This window comes from Lathamus discolor, chromosome 12 (assembly GCF_037157495.1).
Source record: "Lathamus discolor isolate bLatDis1 chromosome 12, bLatDis1.hap1, whole genome shotgun sequence".
NCBI lineage: Eukaryota > Metazoa > Chordata > Aves > Psittaciformes > Psittacidae > Lathamus > Lathamus discolor.
The window spans coordinates 1,260,376-1,270,791 of NC_088895.1; the positions used below are offsets into that span (position 1 = coordinate 1,260,376).

Genomic DNA, 10,416 nt, shown 5'->3' on the forward strand with positions numbered 1-10,416 from the left:
TGCTCCCCGGGGCCGGGCAGGGCCACGCTGCGGGCACCACACGGGCCCCGCACTCAGCCCGGAGCCGGCAGCGGCCCTGGGGGGAGCCGCAGCGCCGGGGGCTGGGACACCCGAGGGGCTCCTGCGCCTCCTCCCGTTCCTGCGCCGCTGGTTCAGAGGCACAGCCTGGGCTGGGCGGAACGGACCCTAACCTGCATGGGTTCAGCCGTGCTGGTGCTGAGGGGGCAGGGGAGCTGCAGCCTGAGCCCGGGCTCACAGCACAAGAATGCTGTGTTTTGGTTGCAGGCACTGGGAGCTTGACCGAGGACATGAAGAGGCAGCTCCAGGCCAACAACATCCGCATCGGGGTGCTGGAGCAGGAGAACGCGCGGCTCAGCGCTGCGCTGGGCAAGGTGAAGGCGGCTGCCCAGGAGGGAGTGCTGAAGGTGAGGATGCACCAGCCAGGGTGAGCTGGTGCCATGAGGAGAGGCTGTGGAGCCCAGCACCACCCCATGGGCCATGGCGCTGTCCCCATCTTCCGGGGACTGCCCGTGCAGGAAAAGCTCTGGGTAGCAAAAGACCAATCCCAGAACCCCAGCCTGGTTTGGGTTGGAAGGGACCTTAAAGCTCCTCCAGCTCCAACCCCTGCCACGGGCAGGGACCCCTTCCACTGGAGCAGCTTGCTCCAAGCCCCTGTGTCCAACCTGGCCTTGAGCACTGCCAGGGATGGGGCAGCCACAGCTTCTCTGGGCACCCTGTGCCAGCGCCTCAGCACCCTTCTCCATGCCCCGCATGGGGCCTCGGCCGGGAATGACCCAGGAGCCGGGAGGAGCACGACAAAAATAGAGCTTTATTTTGGGACAAGTGCAACCAGAGCCGGGCCCTTTGCCCGCGGCGCTGCCGGTGCCGGTGAACCCGCGCTGGGACTTCCCTTCGCTGTCCCGGGGCGATGCGAGCAGGTCTGGGCCGTCCCCGTGCCCTTTGCTGGGCCCGGCCTCGGCAAGCCGGGAACGGTGGGGCCGGAGCTGGGCGGCCGCAGGACACGGTGGGGACGAGGACAAGGGGGGACCCGGCCCCGGCCCCGGTGCCTTGTTCAGCCACGAGAACCGCGTGTGCACAACCCCGGGTGTACCCCAGCCAGCAGAGAGCTCACACACACACGTGTGCACACACATACATGTGTGCACAGACATACATGTGTGCACAGACACACGTGTGCACAGACATACATGTGTGCACAGACATACATGTGTGCACAGACACACGTGTGCACAGACATACATGTGTGCACAGACATACATGTGCATACACATACATGTGTGCACGCAGACATACATGTGCACACATACATGTGCACACAGACACACGTGTGCACACAGACATACATGTGTGCACACATACATGTGCATACGCATACATGTGTGCACACAGACATACATGTGCACACATACATGTGCACACAGACACACGTGTGCACACAGACATACATGTGCGCACAGAGATACATGTGCACACAGACATACATGTGCACACAGACATACATGTGCATACACATACATGTGCGCACACAGGCATACATGTGCACACATACATGTGCACACAGACATACATGTGCACACCCATACATGTGTGCACACAGATACATGTGCACACAGGCATACATGTGCACACAGACATAAATGTGCACACATACATGTGCACACAGACATACATGTGTGCACACAGACATACATGTGCACACAGACATAAATGTGCACACAGACATACATGTGCACACACATGTGCACACAGACATACATGTGCACACACATACATGTGTGCACACAGATACATGTGCACACAGATACATGTGCACACAGGCATACATGTGCACACAGACATACATGTGCACACAGATATACATGTGCACACAGATAGACATGTGCACACAGATAGACATGTGCACACAGACATACATGTGTGCAGACACACGTGCGCACACATACATGTGCATAGATACATGTGCATACAGAGACACACGTGCGCACACAGACATACATGTGTGGGCACACACTGTGCTGTGACAGCATTCAGATTCATGAAGCCATGTATCCACAGCTGTGTCCCCAGCCTGGGGACACACATGTAGAGCCGTGGCACACACATGTAGGTACATGCCACCAGTACCCATCACACACGAGGCTGTGCAGAGCCGGGTACATGTGGAGGTGCATCTGCACGCACAGTTCTATGCGCACCAACACACGCATGTTCCGTGCACAGGCATGTGCGCGGGGACACGCCTGCGCACAATACCCACGTGCACACCAGGCTCTGCACACACAGCAACACACTCGCACACACCACACGCGTGCGCACAGACACGTTCCTATGTACAGAGCGCACGTGAGACCTGCTGGAACACACAGAGCCGCACAGCAGCAACGGGGCCTGTGCACGCCGAGCTCTGCATGGGCCCCCCCGCACACGCAGAGCTGGGTACATCAACACCCGTGTGCGCAGGGCTGAGCGCACCAAGCTATGTACCCCAGCACACACGTGTGCAGTGCCGGGCACCCCAGCACACGCGCACACAGCGCTGAGCACCTCAGCAAACCCGTGTGCGCGGCACTGTGCACACGCAGAGCCGCGCGAACCAGCAGACACACGAGCCGAGCTGCGCACTGCAGCACACACGTGCAGTGCCGCGCATAGCAGCGCAGCCAGCTCCGTGCGCACCGGCAGACACATGTGCACGCAGTACCGAGGTGCACAGAGCCGCGCACACATCAGATGTGTGCACAGACCTGCGCGCACCAGCACCGCTCTGTGCACAGCACCATGCACCTCGGCACACCCGTGTGCGCACGCATCATGCTGAGCTCAGCACACCCGTGTGCACACATGGCTGTGCACGCCCGCACACGTGTGCACACACCGCCGTGCACACTAGACGTGTTCACACAGCACACCCGCGTGCGCACCCGTCACGGCGCGCTCAGCCCGCCCGTGTGCGCTGCGCCGTCACCACCGCGGCTCCCGGGCCCGGCCCCACGCTGTCCCTCCTCACGGCTGCGGTGCCCGGGCCCAGCGCCCCGCGAGGAGCCGGGGCTGGTGGAGCAGGAGCAGCCCGGCCAGCGCCAGCGCCGTGCCCGCATAGCTGAGCCCGCTGAGGCGGGTGCCGAACACGAGGCGCGACAGCAGCAGGTTCCCCACCACGGTGACGCTGCCCAGCACGTGCACGGTGAGCGCGGAGGTGAGGGCCAGGACGCGCGACGTGGCCAGGTTGTAGAGCACAGAGCCCAGGCAGCTCAGCAGCACCCAGCCCCACAGGGTGCTGTCGTAGCGCAGGACCCCGTCCCAGGAGGGCCCCACTTCCAGCACCACCGCAGCGCCCAGGAGCAGGCAGAAGCTGGGCAGGGACGTCAGACAGAGCAGGGAGAGCGCGTCCAGCCGGTCCTCCTGCAGCAGGACACCTGTGGGGACAGGGGACAGTCAGTGGGGATGGCCCCCGGGAACACCTGCACCCATAGGGGCACCCACCAGCGTGAGCCCTCGTGCCCAGGGCCCAAATCACAGAACCAGCCAGGCTGGAAAAGCCCTTTCAGCTCATCCAGTCCAACCCCAGCACTGCCAGGGCCACCCCTGCCCCATGGCACTGAGGCCTCGTCTCCACGGGGTGTGAACCCTTGCAGGGCCGGTGCCTGCAGCCCTGCCCTGGGCAGCCTGTTCCAATGCCTGAGCACCCTCTGGGGCAGGAATTGTTCCTCAGCTCCATCTAAACCTGCCCTGGTGCAGCTTGAGGCCGGTTCTTCTTGTCCCATCCCTTGCTCCTTGGGAGCAGAGCCCAGCCCCTCCTGGCTCCATCCTCCTGTCAGGCACTTGTAGGGAGCGATCGGGTCCCCCCTGAGCCTTCTCTTCTCCATCTGAACCCCCCCGGTCCCTCAGCCGTTCCCCATCACACTTGGGCTCCAGGCCCTGCACCAGCTCCGTGCCCTTCTCTGGCCCCGCTCCAGCCCCTCAATGTCTCTGTTGCAGTGAGGGGCCCAGAGCTGAGCACAGTCACTAGGAAGGGGGAAATGGGGAACTGGGGGTGCCTGGGTCAGGGGTGCCCAGGGGCAGGTTGGACAGAGCCGTTTCCCGGGCCTGTTCTGCAGTTTCCATGCCCATCTCCTCATCCTGCACCACTCCCAGGCACTGCCCCTGCTGCGTCCCCAGGTCCCTCCTCGCTGGGTCACCCGAGGACAGCAGGCACAGCCAGGGGGGCTGCACAGCGGGGCCCGTGCTGTGCACCCAGTGCCACTCACCATGTCCCATGGGTGACGAGGGGCCCAGGGTGGGTGCTGGGGGAGCCCATGCATGGGACTGGGCAGTTTGGGTGTCCCTGCAGTGTGGCACTGCCACCGCCCAGGGCCCCAGGACATGGGGCAGTGTCACTGGGAGCCAGCCGCAGGGACACCAGCGCATTTGTCACCGACAAAGCAGGGTCACACCAGGTCATGGCACCATGCTGGGAGCGCCCGGTGGGTGCGGGTGACACTGGGGTGACACCAGGGACAGAGTGGCACTAGAGTGACACAGGGTGATCACCGGAGTGATGCCAGGGATAGGGTGGGCAAGGGTGGCACTGGGGTGGCACCAAGAACAGGGTGGGCAGCGAGTGATGCCAGGGCCAGGAAGGCAGTTGGTGCCCCTGGAACTGGGGTGGCACTAGGGCTAAAGGGGCACCGGGGGCCAAAGTGCCCGAGGGTTGGGGTGGCACTGGTGCCAGGGAGCAGCACCAGCACCAGGGTGGTGCTGGGTGCCGCCAGCACTCCTGTGCCCTGGGGGCTGTGATGGGGAGGGCATGTGGCAGGGCAGGGGACGGGCAGGGGACAGGCAGGACAGGGGCGGGCAGGACAGGGGCGGGCGGGCGGCACTTACTCTGCTGGATGGACTTGAGGGCGCGGAGCACGGCAGCAGCCAGCAGGAAGCCGCAGCCGGGCTGGTGGCCGCTGGCGATGGCGCAGGCGGCCCCGGCGCACACGGGCCCCATGGCCACGTACTGCAGCGGGTGGTGCCGCCGGCGCCCCAGCACCCGCGACAGCAGCAGCGTCACCAGCGGCGTGGTGACAGCCACCGCCTGCGCCACGTCCAGCTGCACGGAGCTCAAGCCCAGGTTGCCCAAGGCCACGCTGGTGCAGAAGGTGATGCTGAGCAGGTAGATCCTGGCGCGGTGCCGCGGGGCCGCCGGGGCCAGCCCCCGCGCCCAGCTCAGCGCCTGCCCCACGGCCGCCCCCGACAGCATGTGCAGCGCCGACAGCAGCAGCGGGTACCGGAACCCGTGCGCCGAGAAGATCCATTTGTTGAGGCCGGCCATGGTGGTGCCGGTGCCCAGCCAGGCCAGCACCGTCAGGGTCAGCGGCACCGACGGCCACGGCGGGGCCCGGCCGCCCTGCGCCTGCCCCGGGTCCGGCTTCCAGGGCCGGCGGGTGCCCTCGGCGGGGGCTGCCGTCATCGCCGCCTCATCGCCGCGCCGGGACCGCGGGCACATGGGCACCGGCTCCGCTCCCCGCCGCTGCCACCCTGCGCTCTGCCCCGTCCTCCCGCGCCGAGCTCGGCCGCCGGTGCTGCCGGTGCTGCCGGTGCCGCCGGTGCTGCCGGTGCCGCCGGTGCCGGATCCCCCCGTGCCCGGCGGTGCCCGGGCTCAGCCGCGGGGCGCTGGGGCCATGTGCGAGCGGGGCGATGCCCGCAGCGAGCCGAAACTTTGGTGATGGCGGGAGGGAGGCAGGGAGGGAGCGAGGCCCCGCCCCGGCCCCGCGTCAGCGCCGCCCGGGCGGGGGCACCGGCTCCGCCTCACAGTCCCCGGGGACACCGCGACCCCGACCCGCAGCGCCCGACACCGCCTCCGGGGGCCGGGCTTTGGCTAAAGCCGTGGAGCGGGGCTGGGGTGCACCCAGCGGCGGCACCGCGGCCACCACCGTGCCCGAGCGCCTCGGGCTGGAGGGCGCCCGATGCGTCCCGCCCAGAGGATGGCCCTGGCTGTGACTCACTGGGGATCGACGGCTCCGGCTCAGGCTGCCCAGGCCTGGCCGCTTTGGGCACCCCAAACGCTGCCTGCAGCAGCTGCTGCCGCATCCACGCTCAGAGCTGCTGCTCTGCGTGCTTCCGTCCCACCACGCACACACGACACAGGGCATCGCGTGTCCCCCCTGCTCTCCCTTCTCCCACCAGAGCAGAGCTGGGGTGCTGGCACCCGGGCGCAGGAAAGCATGAGGCAGGAGACAGCAGAGTCCGTGCCTGGGCAGGCGGTTCATTGCCATCACCCCCATCCTCTACCACTCGGTGAGGCGCAGGATGAGGGTCTCCCCATCGCAGGGTCTGTAGTCACCAATACCTGTGGAGAGAGGGACAGCCCCAGATGGGAAAGTGCCCGTGGGGACAGCTAGGAACGCCCTGCCTCCCCCGCGGGTCCCGTCACTCACCCATCTGCAGGCTGGTGCTGGGCGCAGTGAGGAGCTGCCAGTACGTGCGCTTCTGCTGCTGCGCCTCCAGCCCCAGCACCCCGCTCAGGTAGGGGCCCTGGGGGGTGTCCCGGGTGTCAAACCTGGCAGGGGGGAGATGAGGGTTAGGGTCCAGCAGCACTGCCGGGTGGATGAGCCCACGGATGGGTGCACAGGGCATGGCCATGCTGGGTGTGAGGGTCACATACGTGAAGTCAGGGGGTCCCTGCTCAGTGGCTGCCCTGAGCACATCCAGGAGGGTGGCACCAGCGGGTACAAGCACCGGGTGGTCGTAGAGCCAGCGCTCGGGACACGGTGGCAGAGGACACTCCACCACCAGCCGCACCGTCTTGTTCCCCGGCAGCTCCGACAGCGGCTCGGGGCTGATGGGCGTCAGCGTGTCTGCGAGAAGCCACCAGGGTGCTGGTGGGCACCAGGCCACCACCGCGGTGCCAGTGCCCCCCCAGCTGTCCCCAGCTCCTACCCAGCTCCTCCTCGCAGCGCATGGAGATGATGTCCAGGTAGGAGCGGCCGTGCAGCACCGGCAGCACCTGTGCCAGCGTGGCGGCGGTGCTGAAGGCGTCCACGTGCTGCAGCAGCGCAGCCATGGCCCGGCCGTACGGAGCCTGCGCCTCGCACGAGTTGGTGGCGATGAAGACCTGGAGCCAGAGGGAGGAAGGGGATGGGGCAGTGTCCCCAGAAGGGAGGCGGCTCAGAGCACTGGGCCGTGGGCACCACAATGAGCTGAGCACTGCCCACCCAGCCCCTGCCTCTGCCCCAGTACCCACATCTGCACCCATACCCCTGCTTATAGAGCCATAGGATTATGGAGTGAAAGGGAAAGGCTGGAAAGGATCCTAAAGCTCACCCAGTCCCAACCCCCTGCCATTGTCATGGGGAGCTTCTCATCACCCAACACCCCAAGTCCTTCTCCTCAGGGCTGCTCCATCCCATTTCCACCCCACCTGTCTTTGTGCTAGGGACTGCCCTGACTCAGGGGCATGACATTGCACTTGGCCTTCTTGAACCTCATGATGTTCACACTATGCCTACGCTCACACCCACGTCTGCACCCATGTCCCAAACCCACATCCCATGTTTGTGTCCCCCCACACTGGACACCCACCTGCATGGCCCAGGGAGTGCTGTAGATGTTGCCGAAGAAGCCATCCTCGCCCTGTGCCTCCACCATCCTCTTCCTCGCCCCGTGCACCGCTGCCCGCAGCTCCGCCGCCAGCGTGGACCCCACCAGCCGCTCCTGCTCCAGGCAGGTGAAGGCCATCGCCACCACTGCCTCTGTGTCTGTGGGGACAGGGTGTCACCATGCAGCCATGCACCCACCCTGGGTGCCACCACTCCACCGATCCCCAGGGACCCTTTACCTATGGCACTGCCAGCACTGTACCCGAACTTGACGTGCTGCTCGGCAGCCAGGAGCCGGCGGATCACCTCCTCCCGCACCCGCTTGTGGTGCACACACAGCGCCAGCACGCCCAGGCTGTATTGGTAGTAACTGGTGATGGGGTGGCCATGCCGCCGGGAGCCTGAGGACAAAGGCTTGTGTCACCGCAGCCGGACGTGCCAGCGCCCAGGTGGGTGCTCACTGTGGTCACGCCATGGGGCTGCTCTCACCTGCCCAGTCCTCCTCCAGGTAGTACTTGAGCCACGTCACCAGTGAGCGCAGGAGCTTGTGCTCCAGCGGGGAACACGTGGCCCTCAGCCCCAGCAGGTACAGTGCCAGCCGCCCCGTCTCCAGCCACTCCACATCAGTGCTCCTGCAAACACCCCGTCAACCCCTGCAGCACCCTGGTACCCATCACCCCCCCTGCGCACACCGGTACCCATCACCCCTGCAGCACACAGGTACCCATCACCCCCCCTGCGCACACCGGTACCCATCACCCTGCCTGCACACACTGGTACCCATCACCCCTGCAGCACACCGGTACCCATCACTCCCCCTGCGCACACCGGTACCCATCACCCTGCCTGCACACACTGGTACCCATCACCCCTGCAGCACACCGGTACCCATCACCCTGCCTGCACACACTGGTACCCATCACCCCTGCAGCACACCAGTACCCATCACCCCCCCTGCGCACACTGGTACCCATCACCCCCCCTGCACACACTGGTACCCATCACCCCTGCAGCACACCGGTACTTGTCACCCCTGCAGCACACCAGTACTCATCACCCCTGCAGCACACTGGTACTGGTCACCCCTGCAGCACACCGGTACCCATCACCCCAACTGCAGCACACCAGTACCCGTCACCCCCCCACACTGCACCGGTGCTTGTCACCCTGCCAGCAGAGGGGACTGTCCCTGTGTGGGACACACACATACGTGCTGTGCTCGGTGTCCGCAGCATGGTGCCGGGGATCTCCAGCTGCCTGCAGGCTCCTGCGGGGACTCGGTGTCAGTGGAAGGCCAGGGGACACCCCGCAGTGACCCAGGGGACACCCCACAGTGACCCAGGGGACATGCGGAGTCCCCCGCGGGACCTACCGGCCGTAGCGGTGCTGGAAGGCGTCCTGCAGCCGCTCCAGGTACTGCTGCTCCCGGCGCAGGTCGTGCTCCCTGGCCAGGCGAAGCGCCAGGTACACACTGGGGTCAGGGTCCCGCTCAGGATCCGCGGCCAGCGCCAGCAGCCGGGAGCTCAGAGCCCGCAGCACGGCCACCTGCCCCGGGGCTTCTACCGGCCCCGGCAGGGAGCAGAGGGTGAGTGGGGCAGGAGAGCCCCGGGGCGCCTGCAGCACCCAGCACCAGTGGTGTGGGGCTGTGGTGGTGATGGAGACCCAGCACCCCACACTGCCGTGTGGCCCTGCCCTCTGCAGCCCCCCCTCAGGTCCCCAGAGCTCAAGTCTCTGCCCCGAAATGGGGAATAAACATAAATGACATGAAGCAGGAGTGTGGAGAGCCCAAGGCAACCCAGGGGGCTGCAGGGGCCTGCCAGGGCTGCCCCATCCTCAGGTACAAGGGTGGTTGGGGGCTGCAGGCGCTGGGAAGAAGGGGCACAGGAATAAGGCTTAACCGCAGCAGGCACTTCATAGAGCTCAGCCCTGGGCAAGCCATCACCAGAGCGGTTTCACCCGGCCAGCATCTGCCCCAGAGCCAGGGCACGGGGCCGGAGCACAGGATGGGGCTCGTGTCACGGCTCCCCAGGGACCTGCTCAGCAGCGGGGAGCCCCCGGGGGGGCTGCGGGGTGTGCCCGTAGCCATACTCACCGCAGAGCCGGGCGGGCAGGACCGCAGCCTGCAGCAGCACCAGGAGCAGCCACACGCTGCAGCGGGACCGTGGGTGCTGTGCCATGGCTCAGCACAGCACGACGCGGGGAGCTGGGACGGAGCCGGGGACAGGGAGGTGTCACAAGAGGCTCTTTCCGCACACTGGAGCCGAGTCAGCAGGAACAGGGAAGAACTTTGGCTGGAGGCGAAGAGAAGGGAAGTGAAGCCCGACCCCCGCGGGGCAGAGATAAGGAATTCCCGGCCCCCCTTCCCTCCCAGCTCCCTGACCCGGCACAGCCCGGCTCAGCACAGGGTGCCCCTGCCCTGCTCCGGGGCAGTGAGACCTGAACCCCTGCCTGGGTCAGAGCCACCGGCCAAAGTCAGCAACAAGGGATGGGGCTGGGAATCCCGTGCTCCTGCGCCCTCCGGCCCCTTCGGGAGCTGTAACTCGCTGTCCATACGGAACTGCAAACAAGGATTAACCAGCCCAGCACGGCCGCGGGTGCGGGGGGGGCTGAACCCCACCGGGTAAATCCTGCCGTGGGGCACCAGGGTGCTGCTGGGGACCCCCAGACTCGGGGCAGGTGCTGGGCTGTGGGGACTCGCTCCTACGCCCCACAGAACACCCATACTCGGTGGGGGCTGAGGACGTGGCTCCTGGCCTCTACAGGACACAGTGGGGACCCCAGGGAGCACCCATGGGTGTCGCACCAGTGACAGGGGCAGGAGATGACCCACAAA

General features: G+C 66.0%; 2 protein-coding genes across 2 annotated transcripts; both read right to left on the reverse strand.

The window, feature by feature from the left end:
• Positions 1-807: 807 nt before the first annotated feature.
• SLC35E4 (solute carrier family 35 member E4) lies at positions 808-5,842 on the reverse strand. The gene is made up of 2 exons (XM_065692589.1): positions 4,882-5,842; positions 808-3,434 (listed from the first exon to the last, which is right to left on the reverse strand). The coding sequence occupies exons 1-2, from the start codon at positions 5,489-5,491 to the stop codon at positions 3,025-3,027; spliced, it is 1,020 nt and encodes a 339-aa protein (XP_065548661.1). The 5' UTR covers positions 5,492-5,842; the 3' UTR covers positions 808-3,024.
• A 388-nt stretch (positions 5,843-6,230) lies between these two features.
• TCN2 (transcobalamin 2) lies at positions 6,231-9,859 on the reverse strand. The gene is made up of 10 exons (XM_065692349.1): positions 9,676-9,859; positions 8,956-9,142; positions 8,794-8,850; positions 8,073-8,215; positions 7,823-7,984; positions 7,567-7,742; positions 6,925-7,099; positions 6,650-6,842; positions 6,423-6,544; positions 6,231-6,334 (listed from the first exon to the last, which is right to left on the reverse strand). Exons 1-10 carry the CDS (start codon positions 9,758-9,760, stop codon positions 6,273-6,275), a joined length of 1,362 nt encoding a protein of 453 aa, XP_065548421.1. The 5' UTR covers positions 9,761-9,859; the 3' UTR covers positions 6,231-6,272.
• Positions 9,860-10,416: the final 557 nt, after the last annotated feature.